The following is a 25,887-nucleotide window of genomic DNA, read 5'->3' on the forward strand; positions in this document are numbered from 1 at the left end:
TAGGTTAAATGTAACTAGGGTTACAAGCGAGCAGGGCTGAGTTGGAAGATTGCTCACGGGCAGGGTCGCGCGATTGCAACCTCTGCTGCCCCCTCGTGGTGAACGCGAGCGGCTAATGTACTTGCCACCTGTTACCCCTCAGTGGCGGCGCAATTCATTTCTGGTGGGGGCTCACGCACTTGCGATGGTAATACCATGTGACAGTTGACGGTGGTAGCTGGTGGTAGCTGGTGGTAGCTTACGCACGCTTACCGATACCGGTCACATTTGATGGTAAGGGAACATTCGTGACTCTAATGTGAAATTATTTAAAATCGTATCGTAAGATAACAGTACCAATCTTCCTTATCGTTAGTACTACACCCATGTTGCTACTGTTATTTCATTCGATGGAAAAATTTGAATTATAATCGTCACACCGACGTATCGCGCCTTTCGATGCTTCAGCTACCGAGAGGGCAGCACCACGAAATATTTAAGAAGTAGGGGGCGTGGCTACTCTCATCTCTCTGTGTCGACCAATTACACAATCCTGTGTAAATGAACAAGCTATGGTAGAAATCAGTAGAAATCGTGCGTCATTTATAGGATATGTCGAGGTATCATTTAGTATGGATTAATAATGTAATATTCTCCCGGAATTGTTATTATACAACAAACCCTGTTATTGAATGATAAGATTGGTTAACATAAGCGACGGATGAGATTATTTGCCTCATGGAGATTAAACAATTTTTTCATCGATCTGGAAGTATTTGAATATTGATAGTATTGAGAATTCTTTTTGTTTTGATGGAATAATGGATACTATGGAGGACGAACGTTCTGAACATTGGATCTGTGATGGGGAACTTGGTTCTGGAAGCTTCGGTACAGTAGAACTCTGGAGAAGCAAAAGTTCAGGCCGTATAGTCGGTAAGTAAAATTTTGTTAATTTTGAAAAGTTCGGTACTCGTTTAGTAAGCAAATTTGTAGATAATCATTCTTTTAATTTCAGCTGTGAAAAGGTGTAAGTTGGATAACAAACAGTTGACCGAGAAGCAGAAGGAAAGATGGATCAACGAAGTAAAAATAATGAACATTTTACGACATCCAAATATCGTAGGAACAGAATATGTGTCACGGTTTGTGAGAAATATGAGCACTGGTTTACCAGTACTGTGTATGGAGTACTGCTGTAAAGGGGATCTCAGAAAAGTGAGTTCGTTATTTTTTTCTTATATATTTATAAATAATAAATTACTTTCTGTTTCCTTTACGAGGCAACATACTATTATGGATTTCAGTTGCTGCTTAAAACTGAAAACTGTTGTGGCATTCCAGAAAATGAAGTACTCAGGATAATGAAACATGTATCATCCGCTGTCGAATATTTGCATTCCCATTCAATTACACACCGTGATTTAAAACCAGAAAACATTGTCTTACAATGGCAGAACGATGTAAGTGGTGCACGATGAGATGAGACAAGTGGCATTGATTCTTTCATTAATGTCAGATTTTATGTTATATTCTATAAGCTATGTTTTTTTAATGTATAAACTTTTACAGATAACGAGTTATAAGTTGATCGATCTTGGGTATGCTAAAGAACTCGGTGAAAGGAGCCAGTGTGCTTCAGTGGTTGGTACATTGAGTTATTTGGCACCAGAATTATTTTGGGATGATAAGTACAGTTGTTCGGTTGACTATTGGAGCTTAGGTATTCTTTTCTATGAGATTGTCACAGGAACAAGACCATTTTTTCCAAATGCTCAAATAAATCTGAAAAGGTAAGTTTTTAATATATGTAATATTTTTCTCTACTTACAATATGTGGTATTACTTTAAATTGGCCAATGCTTTACCTTATCATACTCAATTAATGGATTGCTGAATATTTCAGGATGAAGTATGTTCAAAACAAGGTATACAATGAAATTTGTGCTCGTGAGGTGAATGACCAAGTAGTCTTTGGTACAAGTATTGAAAGTCTTTCCACATTGTCTCCGTAAGACAATTAGTATTCCCTTGTTAATATGAATTCTAATTCTCCATCATATTTCTAATTCTTTTATTTTTACCTTTATTCGACAGATGTATCAGTAGCAAAATGGTCGACTGGTTTAGATTAGTTTTACAATGGGATAAGAAAAATCGCGGGAGAATGAATGGAAATCTAGTAGTTTTCAAAATGCTACAAGAGATCCTGTGTAAGAAGGTACATCTTAAACATAAAAATCAAATTGTACGATAATTGATATTTATGTATCAGTTTCTGTGATTTTTTTGTTTGATGTACAGATTCTTCAAATCTTCATTGTTCCTCGATATTCCCACTGCTCATATGCATTGGATCAGGAAAGTACTGTTAGAACTTTACAGAACTTAATACAGGAAAATATCAGAATCCCTGTTGGCAAGCAGTTACTAACCGATTCCTATGGGAGAATACTAAACGAAAATGAACTTGTATTTAATTTGGATGTATGTAAAATTATTTAGTAATATATATTTCTTAGCTTTAAATAAGTCCATTATTATTACATGAAGTTACGAGTAATCAAAGGATGAATATTTTACAGGATTCACTACTATTTCTTTTTAAAAGTGGCAGTGTTGAAATTGAAGATGTGCCAGCAGTCGTAGCTTCGGAATACATCCAACCACTGCTTGAAAAATCTGCAGTAAAATTAGACTACTATACAGTAAAAGACTACTACAGAGCTGCAATATTTTGTATAAAGCAAGAAGTCACTCTTTTTGAAAATTATATCATTGCAATAAGTATAAAAATGTATGTATCCGTGTACTGTACACTTTGTCCGTGTAATTTAATAACTTTGTGAACTGGTCTACACTTTGAATTAATATTGCAGAGATTTGATAAATGGGAGGTGTAAAGTATTGAATGAAAATATTGAAAAGGCTATATCGGATACGAAGTCAGTAATGACGATGGCCGATAACCTGTTGAAGAACGATAAAACAATGGAGCAGAAAGAAGATTATATGAATTTGATTGCAAAAATGAAAAAACTTGATAATGCAACTAGTCAAGTGAAAAGCAAGTCGAACGATTTGATACTACAGAATACGAATTTAAGAGAGTTTTGCGAAATTCCTTGGATGGCTACTTATTCAGCTTTGTAAGTTAATAATTCAGCGTCCAGAGTTTCAATAATCTGTAACATTGTTTATTTAATTTTTATAGGTATGATGAAGCTGTGAAGTCTTATGAAACCTTCATGAATAATGAGCGACGTAGCACCTATCCTGCACGAATGGCCCAGCACGTATATCAACTTTTTACGCTTCGGGAGAAAAATATTCGAGATCCAAAAATAATCAAAATTACAAGGTTGGTACGTAAACTTCTATGAGAGTTTCAGGATTTATTAATTATTTCTCGTGTACTTAAAAAAATATCTCTTTGTCAGGCAAATTTGGCAAATGGAAAACGAAGTTATGAGGTTAGAACAGTTTCTGAAATCCGTTAAGGTTTTAATGCCTATATATAGCCAAGAATTCCGAAATTATGAATGGAAAAGTCGACGGGATTTGGAACAATCATCGCATAATGCTGGGATTAACCCTGATTCATTCGCTTCTAATTTCAAGAAATCTTCAGATTTATGCAATGATGTGATACACGACAATGTAGTGCTTCGTTTTTTGTAAGTATTCTGTTGTAGAATTTCACACAAGTACTTACAGATATTGACGAATACGGTTGAAAAAAAGGCATAGCATTAAATCAATTTATGTGATTTATCTAGAATTAATGACTACTTGTCATCGATGCAAGGAACCTACAAGGAGATAGTAAACCTTAATCCTTAAAATAATCTTTGGTCCGATGAAAGCAACCAAAGGACTATCCCGGTTCAAGACAGAATAACCGAGTTAAATACAAGGTAAGCGTTATTTTCAAAAATACGAACTATGTACAGCAACTTTACTGGAATAACTTTCTTATTTGTGGAAAGTAGGTTTTACAAAAAGACCACTGGAAGAATCATGAATATACCAAGACGATGAGTCAGTGCTGCTCGCAGGATTTGGTTAATCGAACCACAAGAATTTCCAACGGAATGTTTTTAATATGTTCTTTGATCTTAATCTTAAAATGGTCTGAAATGTGACGTTACAAGTTAGCAGTGATTAAAAAACATTGTAATTACGACTGTTAAGTTTAGAGTTGATACTTTTCTTACAAATGAGATTTATACAGTTACACATTATATTTTTATCTTATTACAAATCTTATGAAAGTTCGTTGTACCTTATGTCTTCAGGAATTAATTGTTAATTAAACTAATGATACATATGATACAGGAATAATCAATTAGTTCAATCGTGGGATATATTGCCTTACTCCCCACTTTAGGTTTGCATGTTCATCCGTTTTGACAAATGTGTATACTGGTCCGTTGAAATTCAGACCTCGATGAAATTGTGGAGCACTGCTTCTGGAAGCTGTTAACAAGAAAAGTAAACATTTGCTTTGTAGTATTAATTTAACCAGAAGAAGCAGCGATATGATAATACGTGCATGTAGTACCATCGATAGTAGCCACGGTGAGTTGAAGGAGAAGTATCAAGAGGCATCCTCGGAGGATCTGGAACCACAAAGAGTCAGGAAATTAATTTTAGCTGGACACATTAACTAGAATACAGAGACACTCGAAAAGCTTAATTTCAATCGGTTAAGATAAGTTACCGAAAACAGGGCGCCAATATTGTTGCAACTCATTTTGAGAACTTTAACGATATACTTTGCACTCCTTTAACTGTATTTTACTGACTAAGCTGGCTCTCAACAGTGGGGTTCAATATAAGGAATTGAGCCGTACGCAAAAAGGTATCATGCTTGAATAACCGGATCACGCACTTTCTTTGTGCCAGCTTTCACATTTTTTTATAACGCGGTGTCCTGCCGGTTCACGCTTGCATGCTAATATTGGAAGCCACATTGTGAAGATAAAGTTAAGCGTGACCAGGACACAGAGGGGTGTGTACAACACGAACCAGCCGTTCCTTAAACATATAGACAATTCCATTTTATTCAAAAGTTGTGCATAAGTATCTCCTAATAGATCGGTAATCGAGCAACAATGTTAAAATAAATATTCTCCATTTGCTAGTGGTTTCCTCCTCGTCGAGGAATGTCGCACACTGTACTATTCGTCTAAATTGTCCACGCACAACAAGTATGCATTTCGCATATAAAAAGTCCCTTGGTGGCCTAGCTTGATAAGTACAAAAAAAAAAAAAAATCCAGAAGAAGAGGGGGGACAAAAATGGAAAACGAACGAACAAATGAGATTCCAAAAGTTTCCGAAATGATTAGTCTATCTGACTAACTTCACGAACGGAATACGATCTTATTCGTTATCACTGATATCCTCGTCCGTCGTGAACTCGGAATGTTCATCAGCGGCGTCCACGTCCTCTGCAACCTCCTCGTCGGAAATATCCCACTGAGGATGTTCCGTTGGAATTTCAGGTGCCTCCTTGACGTCCAGCTGGAAGAAACATTTCGATGAAAACCCCATTAAGCTCCTTTTTAATTACAAAAAAGTAAAAGTAGTTTACGAGGAATGCTATTTCTTGGTAACTCCCAGATAATTGTTCGATAATTTCGCATTAGAAGCGTAGCAAAACTCGGAAATTCTTACCTTAATGTCCTGGGCTTGGTCAAAGCCGAGATACGAGTCACTGCGTAGGCACACAGTAAATGTATAAAATCCGGGCCATCGTGGCGCGGTGAATCGCAGTTGCACCACGTCGTGATGGGACAGCGACGTGACGTGGGCAGGTGCCGTTAGGAGACTGCGACTCTTTCGATCACAGACGTAAACCCACCAGTACTCCTGCTTGACATCCGGAAACAGGGGGCAGTGAACTTCATGCGAGAGATTGCTCCTTCCCTCCAGGACCTTCTCCCTCTTCGTGATTTTCTGTTGAAATCTGCGGACGCGATCGATCAACGTCAACATCGGTAAAATTGTTCACGCTAAGCTTAATCGTCTCCAAGGAGAACCAAGAATCCGTTGTCGCCGATTTAAATTCCGAAAGGACGCACCTCTCCCACTCGGTGTCATCGTCATCGAGCGTGGACTCCTTCTTCTCGTGAGAGCTGTCCTCCTCCTCGCTTCTTTCGCTGTCAGCTTCGCTGTCACTAATATCCGATACCCTATCCTTACCCTGATCGGCGTCTTCCTTAACGTCGTCCTTCTTCTTCGCATTGGGAGTATTGCTCTGAGGTGCAGCCGCATTATTCTGTACAACCGGCTGCGTGGGTTTGGCAGACACCGTCTTCTTGTTGGTACCTTTCTTGTGTGACTTTTTGGCTCCCTTTCTCTGCCTGAGCCATGCCGGTTTCTTCGCCACTTGGTTCTGTTCCTCCGGCACCTCTCCATTCGTCTCCACCCCCGCTTTGCTGTCATCGATAATAGTCTGTTCCTTTACAGTATCGTCCCCAAATAACTCTCTCATGTCCTTTCGCGACAAAGACACCGTCACTGTTACAATTGCACCAGCAGTGTACACGGTTGGGTTTTCGTCATCGATAACTGTAACAAAGGAATAAAGGAGAAAACCAATGTAAAAGGTAGTTTGAAAAAATTCTTCTACTCATCGTTAGACACACTGACCTTCTGAGTATACTTTAAATTCGATATACGGCATGTTTCCAAGGACTTTCATAACGTCCTCGTATTGACTATCCGATAGACTTCGAAGGATTTGCCTTCTCTCCTCGCCCTTCAACTGAGCGAACTGTTGAAGACTCTTGATCTGTCGCTGTGAAGAGGGAAGTGAATTCGTCAATTACAGTAAATACGTCTAGTCTCCAGAGAAATAAGTGTAACAACCTTCTTAGCTAAAAAATATTTTAAATTATCGTCGGTAATATGTGGCAGCTGCAGGAGAGGATTCTTGAACTCCCAGAATCCTTGGACTATCATCGGACACAATTTCATGCAGTTTTCTAATGTATTAATCGTTGGAAGCCGTAATACTGGAAAATTTGGAGAAATCAATTATTCTGCATATATTTAATTCAAACGTAAATGTGCGTTTATTTTTTATACCTTTTCGCGCATATGCCATCATAATTAAATGACTGATGCAGGCGATCATCTCTTGTATTAAATATGGACATTTCTTAACGATGTACTGTCTATCTTTTTCCAAAGTATCAGGATTCAATGGCATTCGAGATAAATGCGCGTGAAGCAGTGCTCTAGCTTTAATGGAGTATAAATAGCACAATGGAATTTCCTTATTCTTTTCATTTAAATTGGATAACTGCTTTATAAGCTAAAAATACAACCAAGCAGTACAGTCATTGTTATATTCTTACAAAGCTCGGTATTAATTGATGTGAATTTCATTTACCAAAGGAACTTCTTCGTTGTCAGATTGTCGTTCTACGATCTCGGCATTGCGCCTTTTGTAAAACTCTGAGGAAGCAGCAAGAATCATTATAATCCTTTTCAATTCCATTGAAGGTGTTTTGCTGAAGAAGTAATAATATATTTCAGTCGTAGCTAACAGAACCTGGAAAATATGATAGATTATTTTCCAATTATTTTTCTCTTCTAAATCATACGAGACATTTAATGGATGCCTGAGTAATATATTGACCTGATCTCCAGTGTAGCGGATACTTCTATACCACCACATACCGACAATTGTTGGTAGAGCAACCATAAAAACTAAAGCATACAGCCCCAGAACCCAAACTGAATTTTCCTTTTCTACGATCCAAGAAGGTAAAGCGATTCCCAAACTCATGGCTATAGGGCCATCTGGATTTCCAAACTTCTCCCAATTCCTTCGAGCCTCGTCATCCGTCAAAGCCTGGTAGGCTATTCATTAAGAACAAAATATGTTTTCAGAAGACAATCCTTAATAATAATAAAAAAAAACTCATACCTTTAGTCAATTTCATGAATGCTTTTTCATTTCCCGTTTCCTTCTTATCTGGGTGGAGTATAAGGGAAAGTTTACGATACGCTCTTTTGATTTCACTTTGTGATGATTCCTAACATAAAAAACTATTCTTTATACTACCATTTTAAGGAAATCAATTGATAAGCATTTAACTAAAGCACTAAACACGATTCTTACCGGAGTAACGCCCAGAATCTCAAAGGGATCAAAGCTTGCCATTTCATAATCAAACTGAGATACTTTATAAGCCAGAAATATTAAAATGACCCATCCTAAAACAATGAGGAATTTTCTGCAAAAAAAATAATCTCATTATCAAGTGTGTTTAATGTACAATTAAGGTAAATCTTGTCTTTGAGAATTGAAATTAATTGCTAGTCATATCTTACATAAATAGAGCTTTGGTTTCCTTCCAGGGCTCATTTTGCTGCAATATAATTTTCTTCTTTTTACATCCATTGCACTGACATTTTTTTTGAGCTTGTTGAGGATCTACAAGTAGACGATTACAATCAGTAAACCGATTATTTAATAGTTGATGCGATTCGGTAGCACAAATAATTTGCACGCACGGTCGCTTGTTTATCTTAAGCATTAAATAACTTCTGTGCATCTATTATGGACAAACTATCAGAAATATTTATTAAAGATGGAGTTTCATTTCAGAGCAGAAATAGTAGCGGATGGTAAACTGACACAAGTAACGAGTTTAAATGATCGTACATTGAAGCAGCGACGGATCGTGATTGTCGCGAATGATCCCTTCCGCAAGAATTAATAATACAACGGGTTAAAAACTCTAATTGTCATTCTAACCTGGCTTTGGGCAACGTGGCCACAGGTAATAAGTTCCAGGAATCAGGAGCAGCGCCAAAAATGATAGCAAAAAGTAGAAAAACGTCCCGCCACTCTCATCGTACTGAAATTTCTGTCCGCTCATTGTTCATTAAGTACGTGCACCGTTCAATTACACTTTTAACTCATTATTACGAGCTCACATCGTCGGTCACACAAACGATATACAGGTTATGTATGTACAGTTATGTTACACGAATCCGAAGTCAACTTGTCACCGTCATGATTGCCAACTGTAGCCAACTCACCATCGACGCGCTTACCTGCGCACATGCGCAATCATCAACGCTGCAGTGTGCTCCATTTTGCGCCGCTAGAGTTTTGGTTATTTTTATGGTTGGCACTAGTGAGGTTAACCTGATTAAAAGGCTAACCTCACTTCGCGGGGTTAGCGTTCTCTACTTGCGGCCTGAAACAGCCTGAAAAGCACATGTAAGCGGTAACAGGAGACACGTTTCGGTACTTGCCAAATGATTTTTATGGGAATCTATTTGTAAGAAGGTAGTATTCCGTTAAGAGGAATTTGTTAACGGATTTTTGAGTGCGTCAACGTAGCAGAAAAACCATCAGGGAAAGTAAGTGGCTCGGCTGAATATTCCGTAACCTAACATTTCTGCTGTTAGTGCGGTACGCACGTCATCGATTTCTATAAAATATAACATATGGATAAAATTATTATTTTATGGGGAGATCGGTGTTCATGTTATTGATGTGGTAGATATTTTAAATATTATTTCGTCTGAATATTATATGGGGTATACGAGTTCATTGTCTTGCAGATGTCTGTGGTGTCATCGAGAGTTAGTAGCGTGTCATCGCTTTTGAAGGGGCCTGGAATGAGATCCAAACTTATAGGCCAGTCTAATAGAGTAAATTTTAAGCTACCGAAGAACCTAAAGAACATTCTGAGTAATTTTGAAAATGGCTGCGATCGCAAAATATACGAAGACTTGATACGGATTCTTCGTGATTCCAACATAAAGGTGAGAGTCGTGTAGGAGCTTTAGTTAAGTGGAACATATGCAGTACAACGAGTTTTATTTTAGGACAATGAATTGATAGAACTACTCACCGATATGCATCAGTGTATTCCACAATTAGGACCAGTCCATGGATGTTTGGTGGGAACTTTGCTGAATATTGAATGGATAGGCCGAGGCGAGGGAGCTGTATTAGCGTACAAAGGGTTTCTGGAAGATCTAGTATGCGCACATGTTTATCATACAAAGTTTGTTGTAGACAGACTTGTTAATTTGTTTATGCCAGGTTAGCTCTTTTAAGTGATCAAGTTTTATTTGATAATTTTATTGCAGTTTTCTGTTAAACGAATCGTGATGCATGTATGAAATTGATTTTAAATGAAAAACATGTTTTTAATTATGCATGTTTTAAATGTTCATTTAATTTAATTGTTCCATTTTCATGTGATATAGATGATGAAGCAACAGAATGGGAAGATGGAAATCCAAGAGAAGAAGATTTACGGAAATTAAATCACGTACATGATGCGTTGAATAAGCTCTTAAAAATAATACCAATGTAAAAATTTTTATATTCCATGTGGTTTCATGACCTGTAGACTTATTATTAATACTAATTTTTTATTAGGTCTGGTGGTCTTTTACTGCAAGCAGTTACTAGTGCTTATCCTTACATGAAACGTGGTACTCACATACACCAAAGATTTTTACATGCTTTGCTACAAATCTCGGAGTATGCACCACATTTACGTTCAGATATTTTGTCATTGATAATCAACAGGTCAGAGATTCGTAATATAAATTTAAATTAAATTAGCAATCATGAATATTACGAGGTATTTTAAATTTTCAGGTTAATTATATTGGATGTTAATGCTCCTACTTCAGAGATTGAGGATTACGAGGAAGAAGAAATGCAGGAGGAAGACACTGGCGGTGGAGGGGTATTTAATATGGAGGACATAGGGTCAAACGATAAAGCAAAACCTTTGAAAGCATTGAGGCATCCTGTAGCGCATACATTAGACGTTTGTATGGAGCAGGTGCTTTCCTATATTTACGGCTCCTGCCACGTTCAAGGAACTCTCGAACTGGAATCCTTGAAGGGGCTTTATCACGAGATCCTACAGATATTTGAAAAAATAATACTACCCACCCATGCCAGCCATCACGTACAGTTCATCATGTTCTATATTTGTAGTTTCAAGGTGGTCGTAGCGGAAGCATTTCTAAATTGGTTATGGCGAAAAGTGTCTAATCCAAACGTAGCACCTGTGATCCGTCAGTCCGCGGTATCCTACATTGCGAGTCTCCTCGCAAGAGCTGCGTTCATGCCACTCGAGTAAGTTCTTTACTTTCAGTGTTTTATAAAAGAAGACATTAATTAAGAATACGTATTTTCAACAACATTAATATTCTTCCAGGTTACTGACAGCAATGCTGCAAGAAATGTCACAGTGGGTGCATAGTTACGTCTCTTCGCAAGACAGCCTGGAATGTGTGAACAGCGATGTCAGAGTGCACTCAGTATTTTATTCAGTTTGTCAAGCGATGTTTTACCTCATTGCGTTCAGACACAAGGATTTGGTGGATACAAAGAAGAGTAAGCGTACAGAATATCGGTCTTTCGATTAAATCTTAATTGAAATGTGCAAAGATAACCTCGTCGGTCATTTCATTTTCCAGATTTATTAATTCTGCAAAGTCTGAATCTCACGAAAATAGTGACCTGCAGACTAAACCCGTTACGAGTTTGCCAACCAGCAGTAATACAAAACTTTGCAGCAGTAACGAGGACCTACCAGCTGGCATATTGTTACACGGTCATCGAGCGAAACTCTCGAAGTAATCTTCCAGTCCTTCAGAACAGTAATCGGCTTTCAACGTGGCTGGACACGTTTTTCCCATTCGACCCGTATGCTCTTCGGCTAAGCAGTCACAGGATAATTTCCGTGTACATACATTATCAAGGCTCGGTGAATGTCGAGTCAGCTACGGCAGGGTTAAAGGATGAGACTGACGAGGACGACTTCATGGACGAATCCTTCCCTCAGTCAATGGACTCTTACGGTCATAAAGACAAATTCTCGTACAGCACATCTCCAGGATTTATACACACGTGAAAATAACGCTCCAAACGTCCGTAGAAGAATTCGTCCGACTAACTTCACGTCGATCAGTGTCGAGGATTAATCCTTATCTTCCCACGTTCACATCGGATCGAAATAAACGTATTCATATATGCGACTTGTGTTCGAGTACAATTTGAATGTTGTACGAATTGTGCCGCATCGAATCTTTGTTGTGCGGCTGAGCTGCGTTAAAAGTTATCATTTTCATTTACTCTATGGGAAGAACGGGATCGAAGGAAGTGCTCTCCTATGATGATCGTTAATCGGTGAAACGCACATCTTGCTTTTCGGTTAGCTCGATCTAACGTGTGTTGTTTTAACCGTGGTCAGACGTTTTGAATAAGAAACATGTAATATTTATTGTTATACTTTACACATCAGCTCTATGTACATATCTGGTGTTCTATTTTGAGGGAGGGTCCCTTGTGTCCGGACCGGCAATAAGTGTAGAGATTCGCTTCGAGATCTAAGACACGCTGTCGGCCACTAAGACTTATATATCCTTTTTTTTCCTTTTTCTTTTTTTACCTCTTCCGTCGACCGGCAATTGTTCTCCGTCGTCCAGCGGCGTTTACCTTCTTGCCTCTTGCTTTATCCATAACACGAGCGTCGCTTCTAAGCGTATGTATAAATAAAACCGTATCAAAAAGTAGGTCTAATCGCGACGTCCGTTACGTTACTAAGGCGCAATACTGTCTTTCGAAATAGACGCGGCTATCGTTAGGCCTTAATTACGCGCGTGTCTTTGGTTCTACGTTGTTTCGAGGTACACGGGTAACTCTTCCTGCTGACGAAGGAGCGCCGCCAGAGCCTTTTCAAGGTTTTCCGGCAAATGGTCGAGGAGCATTCGCGGCATCACCGACAGTTCCATGAAATCCTCTGCCTGCGCCCATCTCATTTGGTAGAGCTTCTCCTTCTTACCCTTTTTTCTGCGGACAGATGTAAGCATCTCGTCGGTGTTTCTTTAAGCGTGAACGGTATAATAGATTTTACAGTTTCTGTACAAGTATTGCTACGATATCCCGCCGATGCGCAGGCGAGTTAAATAAGATAACAATTCGTTTGATTAATGTCGCCACAAGGTAATCAAGCTTCGGGACTTTCGCGAGCTCGCTTAGACGTATGCGAGGGTATGTACGAAAACGCGAACGAATAAAACTATGTATGTAATTAATTGACTCATGATTCACGGTTAACTGTCTGAATCCCAGGGGCTATTGACAAAAGACATTGTCGAAAAATGCCGAACAACGCAATAGCGCTTGTCTTAATCGAGGGCGAAGACAGCCAAGCGGCTTTTCTTTGTATAAAAATTGCCAATCAGCGCTTCTCTTAGTTTATGTTTTGTTGGCGCTAAGTGGAGGAGGAAGAGCGCGCTAATTCGATAGATTTTGATTGATTTGATTTTTCGACGTGAGATCTGTAATCGCGCTCGTTAGGACTCAAACGGTTAATAAGTAGTTATGAATTTTCCAGAGGACTGTCTCTACGTACTTGTCGGCGGTGCTCGACGGTTGTTTGCACCTGGACAGGTGCAGGATACGGCCGGCGTTGTAGAGTCGCACCTTCGAGTACCTCCTCCTCGTCACGTCGCGTTCGAATATCATGGCTTCCTGTTTACAAATTGCGGCCGTCATTCTATCACGTATCGGTAGTTCGAACTCATCGGATAAGACTAATCGAGGCTTTGGATACCGTTTGAGCACTCCTCGGCGACTCGGAAAGAAGCGGAAGGTGTCCTGGTATCGAGTTTATGGTGTTGCCGTTCCTCCAGGTCCTGTCGAGGTCTCTGTCGGGCACCCCGAATAGGATGTAGCCAAAGCCGTTCAACACTACCCTGTACTGTGATGGAATGACAATTGATGATTGTTTTCCTTTTCCTTTTTTTTCTTCTTCTGAATGCAGAAATCGTACCTTCGGCAGCCTGCAAGCCTGCAGGGTGATCAGCAAAGATGTCCTGAAGTTTTCCATGCTGTCGACACTTAGTCTCATGACGAGGTCATCTCCGAGTCCTATCGTCAGCACGAACTCTTCGGTCACCCTGGCGGCTTCTCGGCTTAGCAATCCGGCTGCGATTTAATATTCGAATAATTCGGCCGCGGTCTCGAGTTAAAGGTGGCAATTAAGCCGAATAATTACCGGGCGTTGAAAATGCATAAACTCTTAAATCAGGGTAACGAGGCCGGATTAACAAAGCGAGGAGAACGGACAGACCAGCGCCCAGACTGTGACCTGGCAAGAATAAATTCATTACCCTGGTTATTACGGATTCCCGTAATTAGTAATAAGTAGTTAGAATTATTGCGAATCTATTAACCTGTAAGAGTTAGGGAATATTGAGGGTACATCGTGAATGCCTTTTCCAGGATCTTGGACTGGTCCAATTGTCTTAAGAGCACCTTGGCACCGATTATCATGCCACGATGAGCCTGTATTGGAAATGTCGCGCTATGTTAATTCATTTTTCTCACCGATTCGGATAAATATTTTAGGGGGAATTCGGAGTACCCTCCGTGTGGTTTTTCATTTTCATCCACTCACCATGCTTCCAGGTGGAAGGCCTTCTACTTCGAAGGAATCGGAAGCGGCGGCAATGTCCGTGATTAAATCCCGCAGAGATAATGAGCCTCGGATCACAATTACGATGCTCGCCGTCTTGTGGTCGGCTATCACGCAGAATGGAATCTGTGTTATAAAACAGGGAGCGATAAGTAGAAATTATATTGCCCACCGTTGGAAATATTCACAAAATTCATGAACTTTCAGTACAGATCTGGTAGATTTATAAATCGTCCTAGATGTGAATTAGTACATATTTATTACGTATTTCTAAACAAACTTATAATTTCAAGGTATCATATTATAATGTGAAATCCCGCGGGAAAGTCAATACACTTGTGCCCTAAATTTATAACACATTTTTTGCAAATTCCTCGTGAATATTTTATCCAATTATGATATCGTTTTGTTTAACAGTGCAGGTGCAGTTAATTTCTTCCTCATGGGGGAGGTATTTGCAATTCTCCGGGAATTTTAACAGCGATAAATGGAATCCCTCCCTTCTATTTTATGCACAGTCGGTTTGAGGAAAATTATGGGTGCGATGTGAGAAATAATTGGAGCATCTACCTCGCACAGGTGGTTCCTGAAGGACGCGAACAAAATGTCGTCCTCGGAGAGTCCGGACAGGTATTTCACGCCGGCGAGATTGCAGAGGCAGCAATTATCGTCGAGGACGATGTTCTGCTTTCTCCTGAAAATATATCGAGGGTAATCCAGAGTGTGGTGCGAATTGCAGAGTCATTTTCTCGCAGTTCGGTAGAGAAAAACACGTCGCTCTTGACATGCCCTCAAGGTGAGGGCTCGTCACATTAAGGTGATATAAAAGGATCATTCTATATACAAAAACGTAAAAATCTGAATAAAAATGATTCGGTGCATCCAGCTTTGAGAAATGTTTTATAAACATTTGTACCTTTTATACCCACTGACTGACCCTTTCATATCACATTAAATTCCCCAAAACGCTTAATCAATTAATCCAATCGATTCCGCCTCTGCTTTGCCAATTTTTCCGTGTCTCTCCATCCACGTTGCGCAAATCGTGAATTTTCCTTCCATTCGGGGAGGAATAAAAAGACACTCCACGGTTGGTGGTTTCGTCATTGTCGGGGGCATTATTTAAATAACGCCGTCCATTTGAATAAACCAATTTTATGCCGTCGTTTAACCACTGGCCGCGTCATGTGTGGCTTGTTTGAATGCACGTTCGGTCGAAGCGATTTGCCTTAATGTGCAACTTTATGCCTCACCTGAAACAAGCGCAGCAAGTCATGTCTCGAATTAAACGAAAGCACCCGGTGCAGGCATGCTTGTAGAGGACGAATAGCCATCCATAAGAGGATATCGAAAGTTGGAGGTAATGATGGGCCCACTCCAAAGACATCCAGCTGGGAGTCCCCGAAAAGATGACCTTCGAGTCTGCGGAATTAATAAAAATATTCAGAACTTAAGTGTACTCATAACTGAAGGTACATCGAGACGTGGCTACATTTCCATTAACCGTGGCTTGGTGTAAGCCAACTTGAGAGACTGCTGAGTGATTACTTTTTGTATTTTTCTTATTTTTTTTTTTCTTTCTACTTAGCAAGCATCGTTTGACATGCCTACGTATGCCATAAACGTGACACGTGGAGATCGTTTCGTAAGTTAAGTGAGTTTTACATTGCTTCATCAGCAATATGAATCCCTCGGCGATAACGAAACTGAGGAAAACGTTACGAATTGACTTTTGCACGCGTATCGGTGATTTACGCAAATTTGGAGGAGCGAAAAAATTAAATGGCCTTTTTTTTTCTAGCCAGATGATGAGCGCCGACAATGAGAATTCCTAGTGCCGGGTAAAAAACGTCCTTAAACGCGCTGATGGGAAATTTCGAAACGTCGTTTTGCCTCGAAATTGATCTCCATTGTTGCGCTTTGCAGGCATTACCTCTTGGCTGTAGGATTTTGAAAATTGTATATCAATTTTTAGGAAGCAGAGCTCTTTGTTGAAGAGTATACAAATTTCGGGAACGTACCCGGTGTATATTTGGGCTGTTCAAGGATGTTCAATCGGCGCAATTCGAGGGTCTCCCTTTTCTGACGAACTCGTAAGAGGACGCATCCTGCCATGACATCCGAAGGGACGAGATCGGTGCCCCGAAAAAGTGCGCTCAGAAGGCCTGAAATGCGAGAATATTCGAGAATATTAATAAATAATAGCAACATAGGACGAAAACCTCCCGAATTAGGTACATGGCATAATGCGTTCGTTTCATCCGGTCTTATCCTGTTATCAAAAATCTATCTCATGTTTCACAGGAAGGAGAGAAAAAGAGAATGACGATCAGCAAAAAGGACGTCCATTGTATCCATTTCAGACACCGTCAGAGATGTCGAGGGACGATGACGAGTTTCCAAGAATTACCAATAGAACAGTCCAAGAATTGTTTACCGACCGAATTACAAGGAATCGAAGGTACGCGTCAATCGCACGAAGTAAATACAATGGTCGCACGTAAATCCATACGTCATCTGGTAATGAATAATAATTAATTAACCTCAGGATCCAGAGTCTCCTCCCGTGATCCCATAGGTGAACACCGATCACCTTTTCACCGTAATCAAATATCATTATCAAAAAAAGGGGTATCACGTTGTTTGCATCGGCAAAATGTGAGATGCTTCGAAGTGGACCAACGGAGTTTCTTTGTGGAATTTTTTTTTTTCGCAGTACAGGACAACGAAGAAAATCGATTTCGTCGCCAGGGTCATAGGGCATGGTCGGAGGATTTTTTTTTTAAGGTGTCCGGGATGGCCGGGTACCTCGTGACGGTGTTAACTAATTAATTAATTGCACTGTCAAAGTGTCAGAGGATAAGTCGCGGTGGAGACTAATTTATTTCAACCTCACCCTCATGTACCTATGCCTCACCAGCAACATGTTGGAAGGTCTCGTTAGCGCTTTCGTCTCGCCTCATCCACCACAAAAATTTGAACCTCCGCATCCAGATCCTGGAGACCTTTCTGTGCTCGATAGAGTCCTCGACGCTGTCGCGAAGACCCAGAGAACCAAGGGGGTCGAAAACCAAAGCCAATCCCAAAATGGTCAGGCCGATCAGCACCCAATCGAAGCACACCAGAGCCTCCACCACAGCAATTGTGTATTGTTCGTTGCCGCACTGCAAATTGCGGCTCAGCATCCACATGGTCCCCAAAATGTTCCACGCCACCTCCGGAACGATCAGCAGTACCCTGGAATAAAATTATGAAGGTCCTTAGGAAGAAGGCGATGCTCGTGAAATTTTATTTTTCGAAAAAAAAAAAAAGATTTAATTTATTTAGCCTAGACTAGAACGAAGATCACATTCTTTTGTCGTGCAAAAATGAAATTTCACGAGCGTAACGTTCTTCATAATCAGGTGCTGAAGTTTCAAACGATTCGGGACACCCAGTTTGGAGTTTTATAAATATTTTGTTTTGTAAATATTTTGACGTTTCATATGTACAGAATGGCCCTTTCATATCACCTTAAAGATTAATCGATTTCTAGAGAAACCGACAAGTCTCAGCAGCGATAATTACTGTCATTTCATAATAATCCAACAGAAGGCCGCCAGCTTCGCGACTTGTGAACTCAAATGAATTTATTATTAATCGAAGTCTTCTCGTAGAACAGATAAACGGAGTTCTTCGGCAGATGTTGAAATTTATAGTTATTGTCCAGTTATGGAAGAGATTTATTTGACAACCGTAGGATACTCACTTGACGGTGAGCAGTGGCTGGACGTATCGTCGTGCGTAAGTGTCAACTATCGCACCTTGGGCACTATTTCTAACTATAGCGAGTAGGAGGAAAATGACGACCCCCAGGATCACCATCTCTCCGACGAGGAACACCCTGATCAAATCTCCTCCCGAAGGACACCTCCACGTCTCCTCGTAATACCTCACGCATGCGATTCCGATCAGAATGAACCTAAAAGAAAATTCCATTTAATATTCATAAAGGGTACCAAATGACACTTTTCATTAAAAAGAGAAATTGAAGTATGTCAAGCAGTCCTTTTCTACGGTACTTCCGACTCACGGATATGAGGTTTTAATTCAATTACCAAGTGATTCGAATAAAAATCTCGAACAATCCGGGATAGACGAGGTCGTCGGTTGCAGTCAGCCATTTTCTGCCGAAGAGTGTCAGAGCAGGCATTTTCCTACAATCAGACAAGCATTTATTGTACATTAACGTAAAAAAAAGAAAGAAAACAAGACATCTTAGTGGACTATATGTCCACAAACATAACACATTCTTATGGGCAACCGCATCTCGGAATGCAGTCCACCTCGTAAAATGCAAGCGAAGGAAATGTCGATTAAAAAAAAAAAAAATAAAAAGTGAAGGAAAAACGCGCGGCTCATGATTGTCACTCGGTAACATAAAACCGGTAATGAAACCGCAATGGCCGCGTTTATTATTTCTATTCATATTCCCGATCTATCATCTTTCAGCTCGTCAGGATCTCGAAAGCGTGGCGCGGGAAAATTCACTGTTTCCTTTGAAAATTGAAATAAAATTAGGGTTAAATTTGAAAAGAAAAGAAAAAACAAAAATTGGGACAAGTGACATGGTTTCTTCTCCCTTTTTTTTTCAGGAATACGAGTGGGTTTGGCGGGATTGTCAAAATGATTAGGGAATCGCGTGCGGAAAGGCGACCGCGAGAATGATAACGGAGAACGATCCCTGTTTCTTTTTTTTTTTCTCTCAACGTGTTACACTTTCAGCTCGCGTGACATTGGACATGTCGTTTAATTGGCGTGCAATGCATTCAAGGTTAACATTACAGGGGCGCCCGGTCTCCGTTTAATGCAAAGAACTTTCACCGAGGCGCTTTTCAAAGATCGTGGAAAAATCGAGGGCAGTTACGATTACCGATGTAATCGGATTACTTGGATTTCGTAGCAGAGTCTGCTCCATTTTTCGACACGACCCGATCATTACCTAATCGCTGCTTCCCGATATTTTATGTACAACGCTCCCGAGGTAATTGCACAAGACGGGTTACCCACTCGGCTGCAATGCGCGGTGGAGTAATTAGCAGAAATTACCGAAGAAAGTCACTTGTAATTGATTCATTTCCGGTAACTGTGTAGCAGGTGAAAAGAATGCAGGAAAAGTGCAATTACCGAAAATGCAGGAAAAGAGCACCCTTAATAAATCCAGATTTTCTGAGAATTTCTTTACCATTTTTTCTAAGATTATTTTAATTTCCTTCACTTTTTTTTCTTCTCTTCTTCCCCTTCAAGCGGAAATTCTAGAGATTCGGCCTTGTTGGGAAATCACATTCGTCTTGTTTCCAGATCAATGAACGAGCAATAATTTCGACGATTAACCAAATCGGAATATTATCAGAAATCCTCAACGTGATAGATTGCTGGCCAAAGTTCGCTCGACTGTCCAATACGTTTGTTTATTACAGATTAAAGTCGCGCCAATTTGCCCAGTCAATTGGCAGACGTTCTTCACAGTTTCTTTTTTTCACACTTATCGACATGTTTTCTTTCGACACTTTCGGAATTAATCTGTATCATTCGCGACAATGTTAACATTTGACCCTGTCTCGAAAATCGTCTCTCCTGAAGACCGGAATTACCGAAATTTCATCCCGTTTCGTATTTATTTCAAATCCCCTAGAGCGTATATTTAATTCCAGATGAATTCGAGTTATTTCACATTACTTCAATCGACATCTTTCATAATCGATAACGTGATACAGTTTTCGATTATGTAAATGGACTCGATGTAGTCGATTTCATAACGATCTCGATTGGACGGAGCCTCTCGTCCGGAGTATCTCTCAATATCTGAATGTAAATAATTCATTACTATTATATAACTAATTAAATTGACAAGGAGGACCTACGTGTGATTTAAGAAAAAAAAAATAATGATATCTAGGAGACGTGGTAGAACGAATTATGGAAGGTACATTAGACACGATGGAGTAGTTATTTTCTTTTAACTAAAATTGACAAATAAGTCGGCTGCAATATTGCGACAATTGCATCAATTCCCTCGAATGATCCTAATTCCTCAATTTGTGTCATTTCTGCGAAGGCCAGCGGAAGTATTTTCGTTTCCGCTAATGTATTACCATATTTCGCGCAGGACACGCAAATGCGTGAGTTTCGACACACGTACTGAGTACATCTCGGTAATGTAATTGCCCATTAACGGCGCCGTATAATTACAGGAAAAAATCGGGGTTAGGGGGGAAATTAATACGGGAGGAAAGGTAACAACGAGTGCATCGCAATAACAAAACGAGCGGCATAAAAGAGCAACTAACTCGCGTCGAATTTGCATAATAAATGTTTAAACGTGAAATTTCATGGGGAAAAGAAAAATGCCATGGTAAAAAGAACAAGAAACGGGTTTGAAGGTTCCTTAATACTTCTTCTGCTGTTCTGACGCATAGGGATTTCTGATAGCAGTCACTTCGTTCTTCCAAAAGACCAGAAGAACCGACTAAAAAATATTCAAGATCCTCCTTATTGATCTATGACCATAACAAGAAGTCAATTGGTCAACTATCCGATCGAATCCGAAAGTTTCTGGGCGGACATCCTTGGGTCTATTAATGAGAGAAAATCCGAAATAATTCCGTCTCCTCCGAAGACGTCGTTTAAATTATTTCTAATCAATTTTAGAGTTATTCATTACCTTCAATATTTGTTAGTCCACGTAATAATCGTGTTCTGTGGTTGAACCAATGGAAAACAAAAAAAGAAAAAATTGAACGATTTCACAGAATATTTTTCTATCTACACTAATGACCTATGAGAGTCGCCGTGCTCGGACCATGGAACAGAGAAAGCAACAGGAGAAAGTCTCCTCGTGGCGCATAACCGAACTCTTACGATGAACCCCAAGGTGTTCAACTTCCAACTGACGTAATCTCGTTGTTGTGCGTTAAGAGACGAGTGAGAGGCTTACGTTAGGGAAACCTGAGAAGAAAAGTCCATAAGCCGACCCTGTATTCCTATCTCCGACGTCTAGCCATAATTACTCACGTGGAAAAAAAAAACAACATGACGAAATTATTAAGATTCCCGTAGGTTGAACCATAAAATAAATGCATCGAGCGTAAAGTCGCTCCAGGAGGACGGAATGTGCCGTTGAAGTGAGAAGGATGGATACGAGCCACGTGGATAAGAGTAGGATGCAGCGATATGGTTTTTCGACGTACTGCATTCGTATCTCCGTCGTCTGACCATAATTATTCACGTGGGAAAAAAAAAAAAAAAATACATGGTTACATCAATGAAATTCTCATAAGTTGAACCGTAGAATATAATCATGACGTGGACGACTGGAAATATATTTTTTTTAATAAATGAATCCAGCGTAAAGTCGCTCCAGGAGGATGCGCCGTTGAAGTGAGAAGGATGGATACGAGCCACGTGGATAAGAGTAGGATGCAGCGATATGGTTTTTCGACGCACTGCATTCGTATCTCCGTCGTCTGACCATAATTATTCACGTGGGAAAAAAAAAAAAAAACATGGTTAAATCAATGAAATTCCCATAAGTTGAACCGTAGAATATGATCATGACGTGGACGACTGGATATATATTTTTTTTTAATAAATGAATCCAGCGTAAAGTCGCTCCAGGAGGATGCGCCGTTGAAGTGAGAAGGATGAATACGAGCCACGTGGATAAGAGTAGGATGCAGCGATATGATTTCTTGACACAGCAGAGAGAGGCAAACCATGACCCGAGAAATTGTTTCGAGGAACAGGAAAAGTTGAGACCTTGCACCTCTGCATGCAGGAGATGGATTTATTTACGGACAAGTGATTCCTCGTAGGACATCAACTGCGTCAGAAAGCGTTTTTGCCGTGAAATTACTCAGCACCGTACGAGTCGTCATTTAATCTGCGACATCGAATGCATACGCGACTTGCATCTACATCTAATAATAGAAACAAAAATTTGATCCATCTAATAAAATCGATCGACCGCATCTGATTACCATAAAAAAAATCTGTGTAAGCACTCCGAGTTCCAATACACTCGACCAAATTCGTTATTAATTGAAAATATTTAATAAAAGTAATTAAATTTTCTCCAATACCAGGCGCGATCTACCACAATGTTTGATGTAATTAATCAATGAATTTTATCACGTCAAGTGAATATTTCTCCGTGTGGGTAAAGTTTGGTCCCTCCGCGGCATTTTTCGGCATTTTCTTTTGCGTTACCTCGGTGTGAGAATTTATATTCCCTTCCCTTCTAATTGATTATGCAATACTCGGCCAATATTCGGATAAACATGCGCTAATCGCGTTTGACACTGAACTTCTCATTTATTTTCCCGTCGAGCTCCGATTACGACGTCGTCTTGACCTCGCGCAAAAAGAAATCTCCTGATAAGGAGATAACTCCGAAGTCGTTCCGATATTTCGACTGAACTGTCACCTTTTCGGGATATCCTCGTTATCGGGTGACATTTCACGGTTTATTGCCGCGGGATGTGAGGATCGTCAGATATTTATAACCATCCGAGAGATTAATTTTCGATGCAGAATTTCGAATTTCACGGCGTATCGATTACACGGTGTTAAAAGTGATTTCCCTTTATTTACCTTTTCCGATCCTTGCAAGAACTTAGGGAGCCAACGAGTCATGATCGATACGAAGGAAACCTTGACATTTTCGGTGGATATTTACAGTTGCCATTTGCGCATCAATAAAGCGAAACATTCGACTCCGACCAGCGCTCTCATTACGGCCATTTGAGGTAGGAAAAATGTCGACCTCAATAAATAAACAAATTCCGTCTGATGGTTTAATCGATACGAGGTAACAACAATTAGCGTTTTTCGGGTAAATTATTGTTCCTGTCCTGTATTTTATCAACTCTGACCTGAATAATATTCATTTCCCATATTTTCCACATATTCTGCGGTTGACTAAATCCTCTCCCCAGACTTACAACTATGGCCTGACATTTCTTTCAAGATATTATCGGAGAAAGTGTTGAAAATAAATTCTCTATTAAAAATCACAGGTGTACTTCCCGTACTTATCGACTTGGCTATTTTTTCGCGAGGATAAAATCGTTGTAAAATAAAGTTTGCGAATATTCAGATTATTTTTTTTACACGTTAAGTGAACGGGGCATTAATTATCGAGTTACCCAATTTCGTAGCGTGCCCGGTTGGTACCAGTAAGGAGTAAAGCGGAGTACTCGCGAACTTGTAAAATAAAGTTTGCGAATATTCAGATTATTTTTTTACACGTTAAGTGAACGGGGCATTAATTATCGGGTTTCCCAATTTCGTGGCGTGCCCGATTGGTGCCAGTAAAAAGTAAAGCGGAGTACTCGCGAAACTCGGTCGTTCGTCGAGTACTCGATGCGTAACGTGTTCGGGTCAAACGTGGCTTTCCACCTTTCACGTGCATTTTCCGTACCGAGTCTCTCCAACGACCAGCTAGCCTGCACTCAGGTTAACGCTAATTTGCTCAAGGAAAGGTGCGAGGTGTGTCACAAATTTCATTGGGTCCCTTTTAAGCCGTAAATGCAATAATGAAAACACAGTACATAACATCAACCAAAGAACAACTAGTTACAAGTACCTGTCTTAAAAGTTGGGTATTTTGGCGTGTAAGTTCGGGCATCAGATTTCCCGTAGAAAAATATTTTCTTGACTTATCAAAACATTCGATAATTCACCCATAAAACAATGTGACGTCGGGGCAATAAAACCAGGGATTTTTTGTAAACACTTTAGTTGATCGAAATAAACGAGTACGGTCACGTGACCTGATATTCGGTCCACTCAAAAACGGTTTTCGAAACGAACTGATTTTCTAGGATGAACAATTTCTTTCTGCGGGTACTAGTTATTGTTTTGAGGCTTGCTTATCAAAATTCCTCAGGCATGTCTGCGAGTTCAACGACTCTGTTCTCGGCTAAATATGCTCTCATTTTGAATTAACCGCTAAACCTTGTTCAGCCGTAAGGACGCATTATAGTAGAGCACAATTCCTTTCACCAGGCATCGAGTGCCGCGAACGGGACTCTTCTCATTCACCTCGCAGGAGAAAAATCCCAGGAAAAGAATGGGCTTTCCTACTTACTGTCCGTGATAACGGATAACCACTCGAAGCACTCCGGGTCGGGATGAGATTCCAGTTTTGCGTCCACTAGGAAAGTCCACGAAAGGCGTTGAAGTCCCCAGGAGAAAATGTTACCACTTCCAGACAATATCAATTCGTGTTTATCTGAAATATCTAACTCGAGTCGACCGCATCGGCCCTTTTCAACGTCTTCGATATCCGCAGCGTTGAAGTCTCCCGATCAAAGATGGCGGCCGTACTTCCGTATAGTGGATATCCAGGACCGTTCAGGAGTCATGGACCGCCGTAAAATGCACATGGAGTCTCGCTGCAGCATCGATAATTAATCCTGGGTGCATTCGAGTATTGTCGTAGAATCGCACGTGTACTGCACGTTCACAATGGCGGATTCTCGGGGTGGGAATTTCTCGGTGAGGGACGAGGGGTTGAGCGCGAGTGGCGGTGAAGTCTCTCGTCGGAGGATATTTCGTGAATATTTACAGACGCCGGTCGTCGGGGGATCCGAAGCGACGTCGAAGGATATCCCGCGAATATTTACAGACGCCGGTCGTCGAGGGGTCCGAAGCGACGTCGAGGACTTACGCCGGAGGATATTCCGTGAATATTCACAGACGCCGGTCGTCGAGGGGTCCGAAGCGACGTCGAGGTCTCTCGTATGAGGATATTCCGTAAATATTCACAGACACCGGTCGTCGGGGGGTCCGGAGCGACGCGTGGTCGAACAGTCGGAGAGTCTCCGACGTCGACTCGACGACGGTCGGAGCGCGACTTCCGGAAGACCGTCCAGCGGCGCGCTTATATGCAACCCGTGGTCGGACGTAACGTCGCGGTCTACCGAGGACTGTATGGACTCATGAGTGGAACTCCGGTGGAACTCTCGACCCTCGAGACCTCCCCCGGCCAGCCCCTCGCGCCTCACTCCGACCGGCCGACCCTGCGACCGCTAACCTCAAAACGTGGCGGACCCATTCGAAGTTGCCGCTTTTAGAAATGCCGAGTCTCGAACTCGACTTCCTCCGACGATCCGCTTTGAAAGGTTCGCCCTCGCGGACGTTAGCTCTTCACCGTTTGGGAGTCGACTCGCGTTTGTGCGTGCGACCAGTTTCGAGATCGGCGCGCGAACGCTCCTCGCGCCTTCCAGCAGCCGCGCCGAGTCGGGGAGACTCGTTCACCTTGCTCCGCGACTCCCTGCTCGGCCGACCACGTGACCGCTGGCCAATGGCCGGCCGACCACGTGACCGCCGGCCAATGGCCGGCCGGCTTTCCCCTGGGCCGGCGCGCCCGCTACAGG

General features: G+C 40.9%; 4 protein-coding genes across 7 annotated transcripts; 2 read left to right on the forward strand and 2 right to left on the reverse strand.

The window, feature by feature from the left end:
- The first annotated feature begins 523 nt into the window (after positions 1-523).
- Positions 524-4,312, forward strand: LOC105695662 (inhibitor of nuclear factor kappa-B kinase subunit beta). Of its 2 annotated transcripts, XM_012417437.2 has the most exons (13): positions 525-915; positions 998-1,197; positions 1,287-1,442; positions 1,552-1,772; positions 1,886-1,990; positions 2,077-2,200; positions 2,284-2,466; positions 2,565-2,776; positions 2,859-3,128; positions 3,194-3,340; positions 3,420-3,656; positions 3,759-3,896; positions 3,972-4,312. In XM_012417437.2, exons 1-12 carry the CDS (start codon positions 801-803, stop codon positions 3,820-3,822), a joined length of 2,034 nt encoding a protein of 677 aa, XP_012272860.1. In that variant the 5' UTR covers positions 525-800; the 3' UTR covers positions 3,823-3,896; positions 3,972-4,312. The 2 variants fall into 2 exon arrangements, with proteins under 2 accessions (XP_023290411.1, XP_012272860.1); XM_023434643.1 differs by lacking the exons at positions 3,759-3,896; positions 3,972-4,312 and having other exon boundaries at positions 524-915; positions 3,194-3,344; positions 3,420-3,605.
- LOC105695661 (translocation protein SEC63 homolog) lies at positions 4,063-8,881 on the reverse strand. 2 transcript variants are annotated; one of them, XM_012417436.1, is made up of 14 exons: positions 8,758-8,881; positions 8,331-8,433; positions 8,119-8,233; positions 7,924-8,032; positions 7,633-7,856; positions 7,384-7,545; positions 7,077-7,305; positions 6,858-7,003; positions 6,639-6,786; positions 6,068-6,557; positions 5,661-5,952; positions 5,347-5,507; positions 4,544-4,601; positions 4,063-4,458 (listed from the first exon to the last, which is right to left on the reverse strand). In XM_012417436.1, the coding sequence occupies exons 1-12, from the start codon at positions 8,879-8,881 to the stop codon at positions 5,367-5,369; spliced, it is 2,283 nt and encodes a 760-aa protein (XP_012272859.1). In that variant the 3' UTR covers positions 4,063-4,458; positions 4,544-4,601; positions 5,347-5,366. The 2 variants fall into 2 exon arrangements, with proteins under 2 accessions (XP_012272859.1, XP_012272858.1); XM_012417435.2 differs by having other exon boundaries at positions 4,174-4,458; positions 4,703-5,507.
- Positions 8,882-9,143: 262 nt separating this feature from the next.
- Positions 9,144-12,567, forward strand: LOC105695665 (RNA polymerase I-specific transcription initiation factor RRN3). Its single transcript, XM_012417440.2, has 8 exons — positions 9,144-9,371; positions 9,576-9,779; positions 9,843-10,062; positions 10,230-10,335; positions 10,405-10,557; positions 10,630-11,118; positions 11,201-11,379; positions 11,463-12,567. The coding sequence occupies exons 2-8, from the start codon at positions 9,576-9,578 to the stop codon at positions 11,897-11,899; spliced, it is 1,788 nt and encodes a 595-aa protein (XP_012272863.1). The 5' UTR covers positions 9,144-9,371; the 3' UTR covers positions 11,900-12,567.
- Positions 12,249-25,678, reverse strand: LOC105695663 (sn1-specific diacylglycerol lipase beta). Of its 2 annotated transcripts, XM_012417439.2 has the most exons (15): positions 25,545-25,678; positions 24,597-24,924; positions 18,565-18,663; positions 18,216-18,428; positions 17,385-17,704; positions 16,489-16,632; positions 15,721-15,889; positions 15,038-15,161; positions 14,450-14,593; positions 14,226-14,337; positions 14,048-14,140; positions 13,823-13,977; positions 13,604-13,750; positions 13,403-13,521; positions 12,249-12,837 (listed from the first exon to the last, which is right to left on the reverse strand). In XM_012417439.2, the coding sequence occupies exons 3-15, from the start codon at positions 18,657-18,659 to the stop codon at positions 12,660-12,662; spliced, it is 2,013 nt and encodes a 670-aa protein (XP_012272862.1). In that variant the 5' UTR covers positions 18,660-18,663; positions 24,597-24,924; positions 25,545-25,678; the 3' UTR covers positions 12,249-12,659. The 2 variants fall into 2 exon arrangements, with proteins under 2 accessions (XP_012272862.1, XP_012272861.1); XM_012417438.2 differs by lacking the exon at positions 25,545-25,678 and having other exon boundaries at positions 24,597-25,520.
- Between the last annotated feature and the right edge of the window lie 209 nt (positions 25,679-25,887).

This window comes from Orussus abietinus, unplaced genomic scaffold, assembly GCF_000612105.2.
Source record: "Orussus abietinus isolate OABI.00-Male unplaced genomic scaffold, Oabi_2.0 scaffold4, whole genome shotgun sequence".
Lineage (NCBI taxonomy): Eukaryota > Metazoa > Arthropoda > Insecta > Hymenoptera > Orussidae > Orussus > Orussus abietinus.